The sequence below is a fragment of the Ranitomeya variabilis genome, chromosome 7 (assembly GCF_051348905.1).
Source record: "Ranitomeya variabilis isolate aRanVar5 chromosome 7, aRanVar5.hap1, whole genome shotgun sequence".
Classification (NCBI taxonomy): domain Eukaryota; kingdom Metazoa; phylum Chordata; class Amphibia; order Anura; family Dendrobatidae; genus Ranitomeya; species Ranitomeya variabilis.
The window spans coordinates 90,458,536-90,482,105 of record NC_135238.1 but is presented as its reverse complement, the minus strand read 5'-3'; the positions used below and the strand labels follow the sequence as shown (position 1 = coordinate 90,482,105).

General features: G+C 44.3%; 1 protein-coding gene across 1 annotated transcript in view; it reads right to left on the bottom strand.

Moving 5' to 3' along the window:
• Window positions 1-23,570, bottom strand: part of MOB4 (MOB family member 4, phocein) — a 144,748-nt gene that overhangs the window by 29,503 nt on the left and 91,675 nt on the right. The window contains exons 4-5 of the mRNA XM_077275405.1: window positions 17,948-17,990; window positions 7,770-7,856 (exon numbers count right to left, since the gene is read on the bottom strand). Coding sequence (XP_077131520.1) covers window positions 7,770-7,856; window positions 17,948-17,990 — 130 coding nt within the window. The remainder of the gene's footprint in view (window positions 1-7,769; window positions 7,857-17,947; window positions 17,991-23,570) is intronic.

Below are 23,570 nucleotides of genomic sequence, written 5' to 3'. Positions count from 1 at the left end.
CTAGACCCCCCAAGGAACTTATCTAGATGTGTTGTGAGAACTTTGAACCCTAAAGTGTTTCACTACAGTTTATAACGCAAAGCCATGAAAATAAAAAAATATTTTTTTTCCACAAAAATGTTTTTTTAGCCCCCAAAATTTTTATTTTCCCAAGGATAACAGGACAAATTGGACACCAAAAGTTGTTGTCCAATTTGTCCTGAGTACGCCGATACCGCATATGTTAGGGTAAAACCCTGTCCGAGAGAGCTCGGAAGGGAAGGAGCACTGTTTTACTTATTCAACACAGAATTGGCTGGAATTGAGATCGGACGCCTTTGGAGAGCCCTTGATGTGCCTAAACAGTGGAAGCCCCCAATTCTAACTGAAACCCTAACCCAAACACACCCTAACCCTAATCCCAACCCTAACCACAACCCTAACTCCTACACACTCCTAACCCTAATCCCAACCATAACCCTAACCACACCCCTAACCCTGACACACCCCTAACCTTAATCCCAACCATAAATGTAATCCAAACCCTAACCTTAACTTTATCCCCAACCCTAACTTTAGCCCCAACCCTAACTGTAGCCCTAACCTCAAACCTAACCCTAGCCCCAACCCTAACGGGAAAATGGAAATACATATTTTTTATTTTATTATTTTTCTTCTAAATAAGGGGGTGATGAAGAGGGGTTTTATTTACTTTTATAGCGGGCTTTTTAGCGGATTTTTATGATTGGCAGCCGTCACACAGTAAAAGGCGCTTTTTATTGCAAAAATAAAAGTTTTGGCGTCTCCACATTTTGACAGCCATAATTTTTCCATATTTTGGTCCACAGAGTCATGTGAGGTCTTGTTTTTTGCGGAACGAGTTGACGTTTTTATTAGTACCATTTTCGGCATGTGACATTTTTTGATCGCTTTTTATTCCAATTTTTGTGAGGTAGAATGAACAAAAAACAGCTATTCATGATTTTCTTTTTGGGGGGTGCTTATACCGTTCCACGTTTGGTAAAAACGATAGAGCAGTTTTATTCTTTGGGTCAGAACGATTACAGAGATACCTCATTTATATCATTTTTTTATGTTTTGGCGCTTTTATAAGATAACTTTTATAGAAAAAAAATTTTGCATCGCTTTATTCTGAGGACTATAACTTTTTTATTTTTTCGCTGATGATGCTGTATGGCGGCTCGTTTTTTGCGGGACAAGATAACGTTTTCAGCGGTACCATGGTCATTTATATCTGTCTTTTTGATCGCGTGTTATTCCACTTTTTGTTCGGCGGTATGCTAATAAAGCGGGTTTTTTGCCTCGCTGTTTTTTTTGTTTGGTTTTTTTTTTTTTTTTTAACGGTGATCACTGAAGGGGTTAACTAGTGGGACAGTTTTATAGGTCGGGTCGTTACAGACGCGGCGATACTAAATATGTGTACTTTCATTGTTTTGGTTTTTTTAGATAAAGAAATGTATTTATGAGAACAATATTTTTTTTTTCTTTATTTAGGAATTATTTATTTATGTATTTATTTTTTTAAGCGTGAATATTTTTTTTTTTTACTTTATAATATTGCCCTGGGGGCACATCATGTTATAGGGTCAGATCACTTATCTGACACTTTGCAGAGCACGGTGTCAGATCAGCGATCTGACAGGCACGGCAGGGACGCTTGCAAGCGCTTGCTCTGAGCAGGCGCTTGTAAGCCACCTTCCTGCTGGACCCGGAAGGACCCCCGTGGCCATATTGGATACGGGGCCTGCAGGGAGGAGGAGGTAAGAGACCCTCGGAGCAACGCGATCACATCGCGTTGCTCCGATGGTCTCATGGAAGCACGCAGGGAGCCCCCTCCTTGTGCGATGCTTCCCTATACCGCCGGAACACTGCGATCATCTTTGATCGCAGTGTGCCAGGGGTTAATGTGCCAGGAGCGGTCCGTGACCGATCGGCGGCCATGAGCACGGCCGATCGCATATGACGCACTATCCCGTCACTGGGAATTAAGTCCCAGGTCACCTCGACGGGATAGTAAGTCATATGGGATTAAGGGGTTAAAATGGACAAGTGCAGGAGCGTTGCTATGTTCAGCAGCGACGATTTCCTCTTCTTGAGCGCGCTCCCACACCGATTCTCGGAACACAGTGGGCGGAGCATGCGTAGATTGAGAGAATCGCTTACCGAGACATGCTACTGCACATACGCTGGTGCCATTTTGTTGGGAGGAAATTTTATTTGAAGACCACAATATTAAATGCGCAGGTACAGTATTTAAAATAGGAGGCAGGCCACTGAAGTTTCAGTTACCTGTCATTTAAGCAACAATGATAAAGATGCGACGAGAAAACAAACAAACAAACAAAAAAAAGACACCCCCCCCCCCCCCCCCCCCCAGCACAAGAATTTCATTAACTGGAAACTGCAAACACAGATTAAACGACCAGAAAACAGATTTCTTCAACACAGGTATCAGTTTAATCAGTATTGCATCTCAAATGACGATCATTTATTTTATTTGTGTTAGCCATTAAACTAAACCTCATAACTACAAGATTATCTTGTTTTTCACAGTGAGAGCATTAATTTTTAACTGTCCATGTTCACACGTTCCTGATTTCCCTGCTGTTTTTCTGCACTAAAAACCGCAGCTCTTGGCAGAAAACGCAGGTGCGGTTTTTGGTGCGTTTTGGTGCATTTTTGGTGCGTTTTTTGATGCGGTTTTTAGTGCGTTTTTTTATGCAGTTTTCTCTGCAGATTGTCTGTGTTTGACACAAATAAAGCTTTAACTGCAGTGGGGAAAAAAAAGAAATGATGTCATTTCCTTGTCCAACCCTTTTCTTCTTCCATCCTCCATTTTGGGACTAAACACCAAAATAAGTGGACGTGTTTTGAATGACAGCGCTCCGCAGAGTGCTGAGCGTAGGCCCGATCACAGCCCGCGGATCCAGCTCTATCCAGCTATTTAAGTGCCACGTATTTAAGGCTACGTTCACATTTGCGTTGTGCGCCGCAGCGTCAGCGACGCAACGCACACAAAAACGCAGCAAAACGCATGCACAACGCTGTGTTTTGCGACGCATGCGTCCTTTTTTTGGTTGATTTTGGACGCAGCAAAAATGCAACTTGCTGCGTCCTCTGCGCCCGGACGCGTGCGCCGCAGTGACGCATGCGTCGCAAAACGCAAGTGAAACGCATGCCCATGCGCCCCCATGTTAAATATAGGGGCGCATGACGCATGCGGCGACGCTGCGGCGCCCGACGCTGCGGCGCAGACCGCAAATGTGAACGTAGTCTTAGTGCCACGTATCACGTATTTCAGTGCCACGTATTTAAGTGCAACGTATCACGTATTTCAGTACCACGTATTTCAGTGCCACGTATCACGTATTTAAGTGCCACGTATCACGTATTTAAGTGCCACATATTTCAGTGCCACGTATTTCAGTGCCACGTATTTCAGTGCCACGTATTTCAGTGCCACGTATTTAAGTGCCACGTATCACGTATTTCAGTGCCACGTATTTAAGTGCCACGTATCACATATTTCAGTGCCACGTATTTAAGTGCCACGTATCACGTATTTAAGTGCCACGTATTTCAGTTGCACATATTTTTGCTATTGTAAGGTGGCATTAATCCCGGTTAATAATGGAGAGGCGTCAATAATGCTATTGAAATGATCAAAAAAAATATATAGGGGGACCCCCCCCCCCCCCCCAAAAAAAAAAAAAAAAAAATGACATAGGGTCCCCCTATATTTTTAGGCCAGAAAGGCTAGGCACACTGCTGCGGGCCAATATTTGTGGCCTGGGAAGGGGTTAAAATACCCATGGCTGTTCCCAGGCCATGAATATGAAGCCCACAGCTGTCTGCGTAGCCTTTCTGGCTCAGAAATAAAGGGAGAGCCCCCCCCAAAAAAAGTGTTGGGGTCCCCCTATATTTTTAGGCCAGAAAGGCTACGCAGACAGCCGTGGGCTTATATTCATAGCCTAGGAAAGGGGCCATGGATATTTGCCCCCCCCTGGCTACAAATAGAAGCCCGCAGCCGCCCCAGAAAAGGCGCATCAAAATGATGCGCCAATTCCGGCACTTAGCCCCTCTCTTCCCACTCCCGTGTAGCGGTGGGATATGGGGTAATGAGGGGTTAATGCCACCTTGCTATTGTAAGGTGGCATTAAGCCCGGTTAATAATGGAGAGGCGTCAATAAGACGCCTATCCATTATTAATCCAATGAAAGGGTTTAAAAAAAAAAAAACACAAACACTAGAAAAAAATTATTTTAATGAAATAAAGACACCCACTTTTTGACCATATTTTATTGTACGCTCAATCCGTCCTGAAGACCCTCGACCTGAAAAAGACGCAAAATAAAAAAACAAATTCATACTCCCTGGCACTGTCCGCAGAAATCCATCGAGGGTCCCACGAAGATCTTCCATGGAGAACAGACACATCCAGAGATATGTCTGCTCTCCACGGCTGCAGCAACACACTGACAGGAGCCATAGTTCCTGTCGGTGTGTCACTGCGCATGCGCGAGCGAGTTTACCGGCGGTCATTGACCCCGGCACTCTCGCTTAACGGCAGTGCTGCGTGGGAAAGTTCAACGCAGCTGTACTGCCGTTAACCGAGACGCCGGAGCCATTGAACTCCGGAACAGTACGCGATACACTGCTAGGAGTTTCGCTCCTGGCAGTGTATCGCCGGAGAGCAGCCGATCGGCGTGGGACACTCATTTTATGGATTCTGCGGACAGGGAGTATGAATTTGATTTTTTATTTTGGGATTTTTTCTAGGGGATCGAGGGCTTCGCCTACCAGTGTGCTGTTGGTGAGTATATACTCTGTGTTATATGTTGTATGTACTGTGTGTCATGTATGTGTATTGTGTGTGTTTTGTGTAACTTTACAACTGTGCTAAGTCGCCGGACACAGGGACAACTCTCCCATCCCAATACCGGATGGGAGTAGTAGACTCATACGGCGACTTAGCACAATGGTGGCACTAGCGTCGCATGGGGACACACACACACACACATACACACACACATACACACATATACACACACACACACATATACACACAGACACATATACACACACACATACACACACACACACCAAATCTATCAAACGGCCGACATCGATCCCCATGCGACGGTATGCCTCCATGTCTCTTCGGGATACAGGAACTCACTCCGCCCACGCACTTCCGCCCGCTTTCCCGCACTTCCTGCTGCAGCGGTTTCTCCACCCATAACCGCAATAAAACCCGCAGATATATTTTTGATCTGCGGGTTTTACTGCGGGTTTGACCTCACAATGGAGGTCTATGGGTGCAGAACCGCTGCAGTTCCGCACAAAGAAGTGACATGGTCCTTTTTTACCGCAGCTATTCAGCGCGGCTTTTTTAGTGAATTTCAGGATCATGTGCACAGCGTTTCCTGTTTTCCATAGGGTTACATTGTACTGTACCCTACATGGAAAACAGCTGCGGACCCGCAGCAGCAAAATCGCTGCGGTTCCGCGGTAAAAAACGCATTGTGTGAACATGGCCTAACACGGTACCAGACCCTTTTTTTCTTTTATTTTAATCAGTGTAAGACTGGGGTCACACTAGTGATTTTAAAATCGGTCTGATTTTGCTCCTGCAAAGTTGCACAAGTGTAATGCAAGAGTCATGCGAGTACAATCCAATTAGTCACACCTAGCATCCGATATACATCCTAATGCAGTGTGATTGCTATCTGATTGCAATGCGATTTTAACATAAGCATTTACATACAGCAGTTCTCCATGTCATTTACACATCGTTTTCAAAGGAAATATTCTTCAAACACACACACATACTGTCACGCTCATGCCCTGACTGGTGGGCGCGAGCTCGGGGGGTTTGTGGCCCCACTGTGCCACGGACCAGACTACCCTAGAAGGGGCCTAACTATGACAGCTGCCTTGGTCTTCGCTGGAGCCTCTGATGGTGAGGTCAGACTTGTGCGGCAGGCAGCTGCCAGGTGCTACACCAGGGTGGTATATGGCTGTGGCTGCTGGCAGGACTAGCAGATGAGCACGGATGAAACTCAGATGAGTAGGCTTGGGCGGCTGAGACATAGAGCTGGCAGAGACACAGGACTGACAGGAACGGCAGAGACACAGGGCTGGTTGGTGTGGTGTATGAAGGAACAGGTAGGGACCTGTACACACAGCAGGTGAAGGTAAGGAAACAAGCAGGAAGGAATGAAGTATGAAGGAACAGGTTGGGACCTGTTCACACAGGAAGAGAAGTGCAAGGCTGCAGATAGGAGCGGAAGAGCAGCAAGAGATAGCGCAGCAACAAAAACTAAGCAGAGCAGAACCGCAAGGAATGCAGAGAGGAGCTGCAGCAAGAGATTACTGCAGCAGCAGAAGCTAAGCAGAGCGGAACCACAAGGAATGCGAAGAGGAGCTGCAGCAAGAGATTACTGCAACAGCAGAGCAGAGTAGAACGGAGAAGAACTGCAGGAGTGCGGAGCAGAGGCAAAGCTGCAAGAGAGCGGAGCATAGGCAAAGTCACAAGAGCCGCAAGAGTGCAGAGCATAAGCAAACAGAAAGGACGCAAGGAAAGACACAGCAGGAAAGAAGCCACAGACAAGGAAACAGAGGTAGGACAAAGTTCAGACAAGGTAGTGGAACAAGACAAGGTACAAGAACAAAGACACAGGGACCAGGATATTCTGCCTCCTGGAGGGCGGACAAACCTAAACAAGGCAAAGCAAGAACACAGACACAGAGACCAGGATATACAGCCTCCTGGAGGGCAGACCAACAAGAACAAGGCAAAGCTAAGAGTAGAGCCTCCAGAGATGGAGGAACACAGAGCAAGGCCTGGCAACCCAGAAGCTAAACACAAACTGAGCTAACACATTGCACAGGCCCAGTCCACTGGGTGGAGCTGTACTAAATACTGGAGGCCTCTTGGTAATTGGTCAGGAACAGATTAGACAGGTGCACCTGATTCCTATAAGAACCAGAGAGTTCAGGCGCCGCCCCCCTATGCACACAGCCAGGAAGCATGCAGAGAGCAGAGGCACAGAATATGGAGCTGGCAAGAAACAGAAACCACAACATGACCTGGAGCAGTAGGTAAGATAGCGTGAGAGATGAGAGGCCATGCCGTGATGCCAGCATAGAAGAAAAGCTGGCAATTCGGCAGCCGCGTAGTGTAAAATCACAGCAGGAGCCGACAGCAAAGAATAGATGGATTACATACAGTAAATACACAGGATAGATATATAGATGCCAGTGACATAATTAGTGCAGTGTACATGCATTTAATTAATAAAAGATAATTTTTCTGAAAAAATGGTGTGGGCTCCCGCGAATATTTTCTTACCCAGCAGAGGGAAAGCCAACGGCTGGGGGCCGATGTTTATAGCCTGGGAAGGGGGTAATACCCATGGAGCTTCCCAGGCTATTAATATCAGCTCACAACGGTATACTTAGCCTTCACTGGCTATTAAAATGGGCAAACCCCCCCCCCCCCCAAATAAAATGACATGGGGTCCGCCTATAATTAATAACCAGTAAAAGGCTATGCAGACAGCTGCGGGCTGATATTAATAGCCTAGTAAGGGGCCATGGATACTGCCCCCCCCCCCCCCCCCCCAGGCTAAAAATATCAGCCCTCAGCCACCCCAGAAAACCTGACAATGCCTGTAGTTTACAAAATCCTGATGGTATGAATGTGAACCTGTCAATTCCTGGGCAACAGCTTTAATCTGACACCACTGAAATAAAAAAGAGCTCACCTCCTTTGGGGTCTTGTGAGCGGCGCAAAGAAATATCCATTGTTCTGTGGCAGTCATCTGAGTGCATGTTTCAGGATGACATTCAGCCTACAAAAAAAGAAAAGTTTTGCAAAATATTCAAATAGATTGTTTTAACATTATTTTGATGTACACTGTGTATACAAATTGCGCAAAACACTCAACCGCATAACTTGTTGGAGAGGTAAGAGCATACTTGAAAGAAATACTGAAGGAATCCAGCACTTAATATACAAATGTAGATAAAAGCATTAAACATTACTGAAATGTTAAGATATAAAAAAAAACAAGACATCCTGGAAAATGTAGTGATTAAGACAGGTATGACCAGGCATATTCTAACAGACTACAGAATGAGACAAAGATCATATTCTGAATAAGGATAAAAGCAAAGTAGATATTAAAATCTGGGGTAATTGCTTGTTTGAGGACAAGAAACAATCTAAGGAGAATAAATCAGTCCAGAGTAAATTGTATTACTAGCTATATTTAGGATTTTTACAGCTTAGTTAATATTCCCTTTATTAAAAATATTTACCACCGCTATACACAGTCTGGAATCTAACGGAGATTTTGAAACCCGAACGTTTCTTCATTGCCAAGTGAGATGTTACTATAGGCAACACCATATCACCTAGTTTATAGATGACAACTAAAGAAAATGAACAGGCACATGGTTGAATACTTTAGGTTTTTTTTTGTTTGTTTTAAATATGGTAGGCCCACACGTGGTTCATGCAAATATGTTTTTGGTAAATAGGCATGTGGTAGTAAGAGTCTCTGAGGTCTATAGAGGGCATAAAACATCCTAGAAATAAAGAGTTACTGTCGACTTAATGGTTTCCATTTTGAAACATTTGGGCCCCAGAACTTGATTCAGATTTTTTAGATTTATAATCATTCTGAAAGACTGGCCTGTTTTTTTTGTTTCCTTAGAAAGAGGGTACTGAAGAACCCTTTCCCCCCTCTTCTTCTGGAACGCGAATCAGCACTACCTCTCGTTTTAGGGCTCTTTGACTTGCCTTTGAGTGCTGGATCTTTTGTAATCCTAAAATTTCCAAGGGGGAAGGGGGGGGGGGGGGGGCGGAGTACAAAATTCTCATTTTAACCCTTCCCCTATAGTGCCCAATATCCATGGACTTGGGGAAATCCTTTTCCAAGCTGGAAGAACGTTTCAGACTTCCACTTACCTGGGTTCTAACGTCATTGTCTTCCTGGCTTTTTAGGGAACCCAGATAAACTGTCCCCTTGAGAGGTCTTCTCCCTTTGCCTTGGAACAATCCCTTGTATGTTCCTTCTTGATGCACGAAAAGGTATTTTAAATTTTGGGGTGCTGGTTTGGGGAAATCCTTTTTTTTTTTTTTTTTTTTAAATCTGAGGCTTTAGCCAGAATCTCATCCAAGGATGACCCGAAGAGATACTCACCCTCAAAGGGAATGCCGCAGGTCCTAGACTTAAAATGGAAGTCCCCAGTTAATTCTTCAGCCATAAGAGCACTTCTGGCTGAATTCAAGAAGGCATATGTGCATGCTGTCAATTGAACTGCATCAGCAGAAGCATCTGCAAAGAAATCCGCTACCTTTGCTATGTTTGGAAGGCTGGCTAATACATTTTGAGGACGACAATAATGAGAAGACATCTGAATAGTAACCACCTAGTTCTCCATCTTCTATTTTTTTCCTCTTAAATAGAGTTTACCCTTGTCTTTCTTGATGAACTGCTGGCTTTCATTCCCGTCGAAAGATTTTTAAAATTTCAACCCTGATCAGGATTCTCATTTTCCACTCCTTGCATAGCCCTTTTTAGTGTAAATGCCTGCTAATCTGCACTTGCATATTGCAAGTTCCTTGTGCTTTGACTTAGACTGAGCTTTCCTGGGTCTGTCCGATAAAATATGATAAAAACACAGGCATTTAGGATAATTTACGCAGGAATCAACTCTGACTCACCCCACCTGAAGCAGGACTACAGAGGTCGGAGGTGCTGCTTCAAATCCTCCATCTAGAATCCCTTTTGCAGCATGGTCCTGTTGTAAGGGGAGGTTTTTATCCCCTTAGAAAGTCCTTTCCGGTTTTGCCCAGATCAAGTCAGGGGTGGGCTGGGGATGTATCCTGCCCCATCCCCCTCAGGATTGTGCTGCTCCTGTCCAGGGACACAATGAGCCACACCAAGCCATGTCCCCTGAAGTGACGCCAGGCGCCCAACTTGATCTTGGGGGCGTACCGTGCCATTCCAGGCTGTGACCCTGGAAATGACGTAATCAGCTGTTCCGGCTCCCATGCCAGGCTGTGCTCCCAGAAAGGAGGTCATTCGATAAGCCAGAATAGAGGGATACACTGGGCCTCGCCCTTGAAAAATATTCCAGAAATTCCAGTTGAAATGAAAAATAGAATTGGACTTACCGGTAATTTGGTTTCTATGAACCTTCCATGACAGAATAGGTTGTCTCCTTTCCCTAATGGGGGACAGGAAGCACAAAGAGGTTAAAAGCCCCTCCCACCTCCTACTCGCCAGTGACTTACAATGGACACCATAGCACTGGTTTAGGCTCCCAGGAATTATCCAAGGAGCATAAGGAGGGAACTAGTGCGGTTGTGGAAGGTTCCTAGAAACCGAATTACTGGTAAGTCTAATTCTATTTTCTCTAGTCACTTTCCACGACAGCATAGGAGGAATACCAACCAATTCCACACTAAGGGGGGGGGGGGATAACAGCCTGGAGTACTTTCCAGCCAAAGACTAGATCCCTATTGGACAATAAGTCCAATCTATAGTGTTTGGTGAAGGTATGAAGCGAAGACCATGTTGCGGCCCTGCAGATTTGCTCGGTGGATGCACCTGCTCTTTCTGCCCAGGAGACTGAGGTAGATCTCGTAGAGTGGGCCTTGACCCCGATCGGGGGTGTCATGTCCTGAGCCACATATGTTTCATATATGGCCTTCTTGATCTAATTCGAGATGGTACTTTTTGCCACCTTCTTTCCTTTATTTCGACCGGACGGATTAACAAACAAATATTGGTCAACTTTCCAGGAACTGGTTTGTTCTAGGTAGTGTAAAATACGCCGAACGTTGAGAGTATGGAATTCCTCCTCTTTTGAGTTTGCTGGATTCTGGCAAAAGGAAGGGAGGATAATGTCCTGAGACCAGTGGAAATCAGAAATAACTTTAGGAAGAAAGGACAGATCAAGACGGAGGACTAGAGAGAGTCAGCTCTAATTATTAAATAAGGTTCTCTTATTGATAAAGCTTGTAATTCTCCTACACACCTTGCTGTGGTTATAGCGACAAGGAAGGCAACTTTGTATGAAAGGAGTTGAGGAGTACAGGAAGACAGGGGTTCGAATGGTGGGAGTGGGAGCCCCTTGAGGACTAGATTTAAGTCCCACAAAGGAACAACAGTGTTTTCTGGGATGTGATCCGAGAGCAGATACCATAAATCTCTTAATCCAATAGTGGTTGGCCAAGTCCTGGTCGAAAACGGAGCTCAGAGTGGAGACCTGAACCTACAGAGTACTGGGTCCAATGCCTAACTTTAGCCCCTGCTGTAGGAAGTCCAATATTTGTGAAATGTTTGGGTGGAATGGATCAGGCAGATTAAGGAGGCAGAAGGATGAAAACTTCTGTCACACCTTATTATAGATAGCATTAGTAACTGGCTTCCTGAATCTCTGTAAAGTAGCAATTACTGTATCCAAAAGTCCTCTAGCACTTAACACCTGGGCCTCAGTAACCAGGCAGCTAGACTCAACATTTGAGGATTTGGATGATGAAAGCCTTTGTGAAAGAAGGTCGGCCTCCACCGGCAAAAGGACTGGTCCATCTATCTTTAGCTCGATGATGAGGTTGAACCAGCTTCTCCTTGGCCACACCGGAGCCACTAGGATGGTTGGAATCTGATCCTCCAGGATCTTCCTAAGAGTTTTTGCCAGCAATGGAATTGGTAGGAATGCGTAGGCCAACTGAAAACTCCATCATTGAGCAAAGGCATCCACTCCCCTGGAGTTGTCCCTGGAATTCAGGGAAAAAAAGGCTTTGACCTGTGCATTATGACCTGAAGCGAGCAAATCGATTTCTGGTAGGCCCCATCTGTCCGCCAGCATCATGAAGACCCTCCTGTTCAGGCTCCATTCTGGCTGAATGTCCTGGCGACTCAGGAAATCTGCCTGAAGGTTGTAAGATCCCTTTAAATGGACGGATGTCAGGGAGAGGAGGTGTTTTTCAGCCCAACAGAATATTCGGCCTGAAATGCCTTTTAGGCTGTTGAACCTTGTGCTACCCCTGGTGTTTGAGGTGAGCAACTGTAGTCATGTTGTCTGAATAGACTGACGTGATAGCCGGAGATCAGATTGCTTGCTGCCAGAAGAGCTTCCTCCACTGCTTTCAGCTTTCTGAAGTTGGAGGACCTGGCGCTTATTTTCTGATCCCAGTGTCCCTTGAAAGGAGTATGAGATACTATGGCCCCCCAGCCCCGCTTGCTGGCATCAGATGTTATCGTAACCAGAGGGGATTGTAACCAGCTTACGCCTTTGCGAAGATTTCTGGGGTTCAGCCACCATGCCAGGGAGGCTCTTACATGGCCTGGAGTATGCACTCTTCTGTACAGAGAGCTGGGTTTCCCAGTCCAGTTCTCGAGGATGTGAGCTTGAAGAACTCTGGAGTGGGCCTGCGCCCAGGACACCGATTGAATACAGGCCGTCATGGAGCCTAGGATTGACATGGCTTCCCGAAGGGTAGGGGACCTCTGTTTTCTGAAGTTTACGATCTTTGCCATTATAGTTAGGTGATGATCCTCCGGGAGAAAAGACGTCTGTTTGACAGAGTCTATAAGGACTCCCAGAAACTTCCTTGTTTTGGAAGGCTGAAGCTGAGACTTCTTCAGATTTGGAAGCCACCCCAGAGATCGCAGGATATCGAGAGTCCTCGATACATGATCCCTGAGAGTCTGAGCGGAGGAAGTTACGACTAGCAGATCGTCCAGGTAAGGTACGATACAGACGCCTTGTCTCCGGACATATGATACCGCCTCTGCCATTATCCTGGAGAAGACTCTTGGCACCTAAGAAATGCTGAAAGGGAGCACGCTGAACTGGTAGTGCCTCACCTTCTGACTCTGCTGTACCGCAAACCTGAGATACTTTCTTTGCAGAGGATGAATTGGTACATGGAAGTAAGCATCTTTCAGGTCGATAGTTGCATTGAAGAAGCGCGGGCCTATCAGGGGAATGGCTATTTTCATGGATTCCATTTTGAATCTGCGATAGAGAAAGTGACAATTGAGGTATTTTAGATTTATTATGATGTGTGGCCTCCCCTGAAGGTTTCTTCACCAGGAAAAGGTGGGAGTGGTGGCCTGTTTCCCACTCCTCCGGTGGTACTGGGGAGATTGTATTTGATCTTGAGATATCCTGGAGGCCTGCCATCAGCATTGTCTGGGCTCCCTGAGATAGTAGGGAGGTGACTCTCAGACCCCGAGGTGGGGAGGACTCGAACTCTATAAGGAGGCCCTCTCTGATGACATTGAGGGCCCATTGGCAATTGGTAATGGCCCGCCAATGGTGGAAGAAATTTGCAAGCCTTCACCCTAACGTGTCGGAGTCATTGTTTATCCTGCTGATGCTGCTATTGGGGAACAAGGATGTTCTTCCCCTTTCCCTTAGTATAACTCCATCTCCCACTTCTTCCCTTTCCCTTTGTCTGGGGGGTCTGAGAGAGAGGCACGAAAACCACAATTCCTGGGTGGTTTTTGCTCAGGAAGGGCCTTTTTTTCCTCTATCTGTGGCCTTCTCCAAAATTTTGTCAAGCGCAGGCCCAAAGACGTAATCGCCTTTAAAGGGGATTGAGCATAACTTGACTGTTGAGGTGACATCACTCCATATCTTGAGCCAGAGGGCTCTTCTAGCGGAGTTACACTGAACTAGGGATCTGGCAGCAATCCTAATTGACTCCATAGAGGCATCAGCTAGAAAGGCAGTGGCCTTCTGGAGAATTAGTAGAGAGTCCAGTAACTCCCCTCTTGAGGTACCCTGGGATATATGCTTTTCCAACTCATCCATCCATCGGAATAGGGTTCTAGCCACACAGGTGGAAGCTATATTGGATTTTAACCCAGAGGTGGATGCTTCCCACGATTTCTTCAGCAAGCTTTCTATCGTTCTATCCATTGGATTTTTCAGCTGCGAAGAATCCTCAAGAAGGAGTGTGGTTTTCTTCGCTACTCTCGCCACTTGTATGTCCACCTTAAGAACATCCCATGTAGGGGAGCCACCCTCTAAGGGAAACCTATGCTTCAATTTTGAGGGGGTGGTAAGGCGTTTCTCTGGAAGCTCCCACTCCTGAGATATCAGATCCAGGATGTTTTTATATACCAGAAAGCCAATCCCCCATTTAGTCCTGTACGGACTGAGGGACTGACTCCTCCTCCAACCCCATAGTACTACGTACAGCGCTCACCAGCTCTTCTATATACTCTGAAAAGAAAAGGTATTTTCTCGCCTCCAAAGTTTGAGAGGATGTAGATTCTTCCCATCTTTCTGAAGATGAGGTGAAAGAGTGCTCGGACTCAGAGTCGGAGTCCTCTATTTAAATTTTCCTTTTTTTTTTTTTTTAAGGAGATGGTCCTGGCAATGGAGGTGGGAGAGGGTTAAAGGCAGCTAAAGAGGACTGAACCTCCTGCTTGACCAGGGAATGGATTTCCTCAAGGAGAGATGGTTGTTCTGCTTTGACCACTTTATCTGTGCACATTTGGCAAAGCTTCTTCTCCCATAGTGAAGGAAGCTTCATATTGCAGATAGCACATTTGGGAGTCTTTGGCAGGGGATTTATGGGCAGACTTGTCTCCCTGCAAGAGGCTAGGTCCTCACAATTGCAGGGACAATCTCTGAAAAATAGATGTAAACGCTAGGTAGACGGAGGAACAAGAAATATGTGCTCTATTTTTAGTTCACATACTGCGGTGCAGCGTCACTCCACGCTGAGACACGGCAGTGTTAGCACCAGCAACTGTGCCACCAACAATTGTAAGTCTCCTGACCAGCCCTGGTCCTCCTCCTGCTCTGTAATATAACTAATGCATTGTTAGATTTGAACATTTATTCCCTTTTTTGGGGATTTTTACAGGGCGGTTGCCTTATGCCATATTGACTGGCCTAAAATCCAATGTAATGCATCTCCTTGGGGACATATCACCACGTGTTCCCTGCATAGTGGTAACTATTTTTTTCCACATCCATCCTTTATAGTTACATTTACTGACTTGCATTATTGATTTCAGTCATATTCTAATACCAGGGGTTTTCCTTTTATCAGTCATTTTATCTTGAAACTTGCTATCTGATTTTCTCTATTGTAAACATAACAGATTACCACAGAACTACTTTGAGGGTATGTGCACACGTTCAGGTTTTTTCCCTTTTTTTTTCGCGATAAAAACACTAAAAACGCATACATTATGCATCCTATCATTTAGAATGCATTCTGCATGTTTTGTGCACATGATGCGTTTTTTCCGCAAAAAAAACGCGTTGCGGTAAAAAAAGCAGCATGTTCATTAATTTTGCGGATTTTCTGCGTTTTTCCAGCTATTCTATGCATTTGGAAAAAAAACGCACAAAAAACGCGTCAAAAACGCGTAAGAAACGCGAAAAAAAACGCATGCGGATTTCTGGCAGAAATGCCCGGTTTTTGTCATGAAAATTTCTGCAAGAAATCCTGACGTGTGCACATACCCTAAAACCTCAATTCAAACACACTATACCGTTCTCTCCCCTTTTTCTTCTCACTATCTTATTTTAACTCTAGTTGCATGAGAACATCATCCTGAGGCTTTTATGTACGACCATTGTAATGAGTTCAGACATAATTTCTAGCTAATTTTGTACATATTGTTTATAATGTATATAGATATTTTGCAATACCTCACTGTATATATCTCTATTTTTTTCAGCGACTGTGTAATCAAGGCCACTAAACTGGCCGAAACGTTTTTCTTGTCGCTACAATCCCTTGTTACAAATAAATTTGTACTATTATTTTAAGCATTATTCTTCATCTTGACAAGTGCAGTATTTTTCTTAATTATTGACAATTGGGACTACCAGTCCCTTTTCACTAGCACCATCCGACCATTTTAGCTGAGTGCTAGCCTTCTACTCCCATATCTACTGGTGGGGTGTAGTTGGCTCTGTAAGCAGCTCTAAACCCAGTGAATCAGCAGAAGGGAGCTTTTGTAATTTGCACCATCTTGTGCATTTGCTTGGACTGTTCTAAATGTTGTCTGTTGGTGGTTCAATAAATCATTGCCACACTGTTTTACCCTCACCCTTTGTTGCCAGAGTAGTACTAAGCCCTCGGGTTCAGTGGGATGAACCCTGGACAATGTGGTCTTCCTAAAGACAGCCAGGCCAACGGACGAGAAAACCCACTGACCCTCATGTGTCCAATACTTGGTATCATTTTTTTCAACTTCCTATGACCACCATGCCCAGATAAACGGCTTAGGAGGGTTGATCCTACTGGCAGATTCACTTTCAAACAGCACATTCATCAAAAATAATTTCTAAGTATTTTGGTCTGGCAACTTACACTGAACAGCAGGCCATAAAGCCATGCTACTAGGCTCATCTTGAACCTTTTTGCATCCCAAAGATACTATTAACTGCAACATCCGAGGATTAAACTTGCCATGGCCAGTTAGTTGTGATTAGTGATGAGCGAATATACTCGTTACTCAAGATTTCCAGAGCATGCTCGGGTGTCGGAAATTTAGTTTTTATTGCCGCAGCGGAATGATTTACATCTGTTAGCCAACATAAGTACATGTGGGGGTTGCCTGGTTGCTAGGGAATCCCCACATGTTCTTATGCTGGCTAACAGATGTAAATCATTCAGCTGCGGCAATAAAAACTAAATTTCCAACACCCGAGCGTGCTCGGGAAATCTCGAGCAATGAGTATATTCGCCCATTGCTAGTGATAATGCTACTTGCACGAGTAGCACGGCTGTGTGTTAGAGTAACTGCACTAATGAGATCATATACGTAACTGCAGAATCCAGCACCAAACAGCAACTGTAAATACGGTATATATAGCAGCCTCTCTCAGAAGGCTAAAAAGAATGTAAAGAAACAAATAATCCATTTCAAGTATTACACAAAATGGCATATAGATGATAAATTAAACATATGTGATATATATATATATATATATATATATATATATATATATATATTCGTGATTACTCGCTAACCCCGCCCCCTGCACAGTAGCTCCGCCCCCTCATCACACAGAATCCCACCCCATTACCACACACAATCCCGCCCCAACCACATTACCACACACAATCCCGGCCCTCACCACATCACCACAGATAATCCCGTCCCCCACCACAGATAATCCCGTCCCCCCACCACATCACCACACATAATCCCGCCCCCCCACAACATTACCACAGATAATCCCGCCCCCCCACGACATTACCACAGATAATCTCGCCCCCCACCACATTACCACACGAGGCTCCGTCCCCCCACATTACCACACGAGGCTGCGTCCCCATTACCACACGAGGCTCCGCCCCCCACATTACCACACGAGGCTCCGTCCCCACACATTACCATACGAGGCTCCGTCCCCACACATTACCACACGAGGCTCCGTCCCCCCACATTACCACACGAGGCTCCGTCCCCACACATTACCACACGAGGCTCCGTCCCCACACATTACCACACGAGGCTCCGTCCCCACACATTACCACACGAGGCTCCGTCCCTCCACATTACCACACGAGGCTCCGTCCCTCCACATTACCACACGAGGCTCCTCCCCCCCACATTACCACACGCAGCACTTCCTTTCTATGTAATTCAACCACTTCAGCCAAGGTAAACGTACATTTAATTGCATAATCACCAGCAGCGTTAATTAGATAGCAATAAGCGTGCCGAGCGTTAGCTGGCTGGAAACAGCTAGTGAGATCATATTCGTAACTGCAGAATCCAGCACCAAACAGCAACTGTAAATATATATAGCAGCCTCTCTCAGAAGGCTAAAAAGAATGTAAAGAAAAAAATAATCAATTTCAAGTATTACACAAAATGGCATATAGATGATAAATTAAACATTTGTGTTATGGTGCCTGCAAAAAAAACAAAATAGATACCTGAAGCTTGACCGCAAGTCCATTAAGTTCGAGACAAAATTGCCTAAAAGTAAAAATAAGCTGAATTAGATATTGGAAATTCTTCAAAACAAAATCATTTAATAAATAACACAAAAGTACAGAAAACATTTTTGTTAAAGGGTCAATGTCCTCTTATAAAATGATGGCATATTGCTTGCCCAAACCATCACATTAAGGTGAATGAGTGCTATAATGCCATTCAGGGTGACCAAGGAGCTCAGCTGCGCAGGGAAATATTGGAATTGGATGCCGCAATTAAAAAGGGAATTTGTCACTGAATTTTTACTATTCCATCAAAGAGCACCATGATGTAGGGGCAGATACCCTGATATAACTTACTGGTCTCCTGGCTGCAGTTTTGATCAAAATAATTTGTCCTGTAGATCTACCAATTCTCTGAATGCTGAGCCATGTATAATCTCACCCACAACACTGATTGACAGCCTTCTGTGTGCACTATGGAATACATGGCTCATAAATATGGAGGACTACCACCTGGCAGCAGGTTTACTAGTGTCCTAGTGAAAATCACTACTAGTCCTCTAGTGAAAATCACAGTTTTATCAGCAAGAGATTATCAAGCAGTCCAGTAAGTGAAACATTGCTGGAATCAGGGTCTCTGTCCCTACATTATGCTGCTCTTATGCTTGTCCCTTTAATCAGCAACTCTACGGTATTCTTAGGGTTTCAGAAATCTGAATTGATTGGACACATTACCAATCCAATTTCTAAAAATACTTTACAATTATGTTGGCGAAAATGTATTTTTTTATGTTTAAAACAAGAGCATTTTGGTCAGCGCCAAAACATCTGAAAGAGCAACCTTCTAAACACATGAATTAGCTGCAGATAGCCTGAATATCTGTTGTGAAAAAAAGTGGCAGCAAATCTCCTACTGTGAACATACCCGTATGCAGGGCGATCATTGACAGCTAGAGCCCCTGTGCAAAACATGCGTCTGTGCCTCTCTCCGTTCATGATGAAAATACTCCAGATACAAATACAAAAGTAACAGTACAGCACAACACGGTGTAAAAGATTAAAAAAGAAGCAGCACGTCAGTAAATCAGTGAAAACAAAACAAGTGGATTCTTAATTCACCCAGATACTATACTTCAGGCTTAAAGAAGTTGTCCACTACTTGGACAACTTCTCATACCCCTCACTTGACCCCTATAAAATAATAAATCCTATACTCCCCTCTTGTACCGGAGCCGTTCCCGCGGTGTCTGCACGCGCTCTCCCCGGGGCTCTCGTGTGGTGTTGTGACATATTATGCCGGCGCCCAATCAGCGCTGGCGTTATTGTCTTCTCCTTCGCACGAATTGAACATTAAGTCCAGGATCAGCAGCAGCCCGAACATCCTCTCCATGTTCAATACATACGTAGGCAGTGACCGTGACGCCAGGGCTGATTGGGCGCCAGGGGCCACGTGTCACACCACACGAGAGCCCCAGGGAGAGCGAGTGCAGACACCGCGGGAACTGTGCCGGCATGGAAGGCGAGTATATGGTTTATTATGTTATCAGCGCCAAACAGTATGATAACGAAGGGGTTGTCCTAATAGTAGACTACACCTTTAAGAAAGGCTCCTTTGAGTAGGAACACCGTAATTTTTCACTGAAGTGCTGACTCCTGCATATTACAATCTATGTGTAGTGTATACAAATGCCCAGTATGTACACTAATCACACAGATTAAGAGCATGCATTATTCAGGTCAGTCACAAGGACTATGAACATAAGCAAGCCACATACACACTAGCCACATGCCGCATACACATCTTAGTCACACATTAGAAACAAATAGCATCACAGAAATTTGGTTTATGCGATCCCAGAAAGGAGGAGAGATCTATGACATGGTTAAAAAAATATATCAAAATTCATATTCCCTGAACAAAGGTAACTGTACCACTCACCTTTACATGGATATGTTTATTTGGGGAAACTGCAAGGTTCGGATCATTTTTCTTTGTGGACACCCTGGCCAGCCAATAGTATAATGGGAAAGGATATTGTATGTTTTTTTATATGACCTAGCGTTATATTACCCTGCACCTCCTAGAGGCTTAGCCAATTGGTCTATACCATTGTTGTTGTATAGAGGCTTTTTTGGTGCCCCTCAATAAGGAGGTACATCATTAAAAAAAACTATGGTTTTAGATTTGTTCTCAAAATACTTTGAATATTTTAACCATCTCAGATTTCTTCCTCTTTGGGGATCATATGGTATCACAAATTTGATTTATATGCCTTATTCAAGTGCTATGCGTTATGTTGGACAACATTAAAGACATATTGTAGACCTGCATCATAAGCTGCTTGGGTTTTCCCCAAGAACAAAGTTAATTTTAACCCCTAAGTGACAGAGCCAATTTGGTACTTAATGACCGAGCCAATTTTTACAATTCTGACCACTGTCACTTTAAGAGGTTATAACTCTGGAACGCTTTATCGGATCCCGCTGATTCTGAGATTGTTTTTTCGTGACATATTGTACTTCAAGTTAGTGGTAACATTTCTTCGATATTACTTGCGATTATTTATGGGAAAAAAAACGGAAATATGGCGAAAATTTTTAAAATTTTGCAATTTTCAAACTTTGTATTTTTATGCCCTTAAATCAGAGAGAGATGTCACGAAAAATAGTTAATAAATAACATTTCCCACATGTCTACTTTACATCAGCACAATTTTGGAAACAAAATTTTTTTTTGTTAGGGAGTTATAAGGGTTAAAAGTTGACCAGCAATTTCTCATTTTTACAACACCATGTTTTTTTTTAGGGACCACATCACCTTTGAAGTCATTTTGAGGGGTCTATATGATAGAAAATAAACAAGTGTGACACCATTCTAAAAACTGCACCCCTCAAGCTGCTCAAAACCACATTCAAGAAGTTTATTAACCCTTTACGTACTTCACAGGAACTGAAACAATGTGGAAGAAAAAAATGAACATTTAACTTTTTTTTGCAAACATTTTAATTCAGAACCATTTTTTTTTATTTTCACAAGTGTACAAACAGAAATTTAACCACAAATTTTGTTGTGCAATTTCTCCTGAGTACGCCGATACCCCATATGTGGAGGTAAACCACTGTTTGGGCGCACCGCAGAGCTTGGAAGAGAAGGAGTGCCGTTTGACTGTTTCAATGCAGAATTGGCTGGAATTGAGATCGGACGCCATGTCGCGTTTGGAGAGCCCCTAATGTGCCTAAACAGTGGAAACCCCCCACAAGTGACACCATTTTGGAAACTAGACCCCTTAAGGAACTTATCTAGATGTGTGGTGAGCACTTTGAACCCCCAAGTGCTTCACAGAAGTTTATAACGTAGAGCCGTGAAAATAAAAAATCTCATTTGTTTTCACAAAAATGATTTTTTCGCCCACAAATTCTTATTTTCACAAGGGTTAACAGGAGAAATTAGACCACAAAAGTTGTTGTGCAATTTCTCCTGAGTACGTCGATACCCCATATGTGGAGGTAAACCACTGTTTGGATGCACCGCAGAGCTTGGAAGTGAAGCAGCACCGTTTGACTTTTTCAATGCAGAATTGGCTGGAATTGAGATCGGATGCCATGTCGCGTTTGGAGAGCCCCTGATGTGCCTAAACAGTGGAAACCCCCCACAAGTGATACCATTTTGGAAACTAGACCCCTTAAGGAACTTATCTAGATGTGTGGTGAGCACTTTGAACCCCCAAGTGCTTCACAGAAGTTTATAACGTAGAGCCGTGAAAATAAACAAATCACATTTTTTCTACAAAAATGATATTTTTGCCCCCAAATTTTTATTTTCACAAGGGTAACAGGAGAAATTAGACCACAAAAGTTGTTGTGCAATTTCTCCTGAGTACGTCGATACCCCATATGTGGTGGTAAACCACTGTTTGGGCGCATGGCTGAGCTCGGAAGCAAAGGAGCGCCATTTGACTTTTCAATGCAAAATTGACTGGAATTGAGATCGGACGCCATGTCGCGTTTAGAGAGCCCCTGATGTGCCTAAACAGTAGAAACCCCCCAAAAGTGACCCCATTTTGGAAACTAGACCCCCCATGGAACTTATCTAGATGTGTAGTGAGAACTTTGAATGCCCAACTGCATCACAGAAGTTTATAATGCAGAGTCGTGAAAATAAAAAATATATTTTTTTTTTAACAAAAAAGATTTTTTAGCCCCCAAGTTTTTATTTTCACAATGGTAACAAGAGAAATTGGACCCCAAAAGTTGTTGTCCAATTTGTCCTGAGTATGCTGGTACCCCATATGTGGGGGTAAACCACTGTTTGGGCGCATGGCTGAGCTCGGAAGGGAAGGAGCGCTGTTTTGGAATGCAGACTTTGATAGAATTGTCTGCGGGCGTTATGTTGCGTTTGCAGACCCCTAATGTACCTAAACAGTAGAAACCCCCAACAAGTGACCCCATTTTGGAAAATAGACCCCCCAAGGAACTTATCTAGATATGTGGTGAGAACTTTGAATGCCCAAGTGCTTCACAGAAGTTTATAATGCAGAGTAGTGAAAATAAAAAATATATTTTTTTCCCACAAAAAAGATTTTTTAGCCCCCAAATTTTTATTTTTACAAGGGTAACAGGAGAAATTGGACCCCAAAGGTTGTTGTCCAATTTATCCCGAGTACGCTGATGCCCCATATGTGGGGGTAAACCACTGTTTGGGCGCACGGCAGAGTTCAGAAGGGAGGGAGCACCATTTGACTTTTTTAGCGCAAAATTGGCTGTCGTGTTTGGAGACCCCCCGATGTACCTAAACAGTGGAAACCCCCCAATTCTAACTCCAACCCTAACTCCAACACACCCCTAACCCTAATCTCAACCCGATCCATAATCCTAATCACAACCCTAACGATAATCACAACCCTAACCCCAAAACAGCCCTAATCTCAACCCTAAACATAACCCTAATCAAAACCCTAAATCCAACACACCCCTAACCCTAATCTCAACCCTAACCTCAAACCTAACCCTAATCCCAATACACCCCTAACCCTAATCCCAACCCTAACCTTAACCCTAATCCCAACCCTAACCCTAATCCCAAACGTAACCCTAATCCCAACTCTAACCCTAACTTTAGCCCCAACCCTAACCCTAACTTTAGCCCCAACCCTAACCATAACTTTAGCCCTAATCCTAATTTTAGCCCCAACCCTAGCCCTAACTTTAGCCCCAACCCTAACCCTAAATTTAACCCTAACCCTAACTTTAGCCCCAACCCTAACCCTAAGGCTACTTTCACACTTGCGTCGTGTGGCATCCGTTGCAATCCGTCGTTTTGGACAAAAAACGGATCCTGCAAATGTGCCCACAGGATGCCTTTTTTGCCCATAGACTTGTATTACCGACGGATGGCCACACGTCGCGTCCATCGTGCATTGGATCCGTTGTGTTTTGGGAGACCGTCGTCACAAAAAAAGTTCAATGTAACCTTTTTTTTGTACGTCGCCTCCGCCATTTCCACGCATGCGTGGCCGTAACTCTGCCCCCTCCTCCCCAGGACATAGACTGGGCAGCGGATGCGTTGAAAAACTGCATCCGCTGCCCACGTTGTGCACAATTTTCACAACGTGCGTCGGTA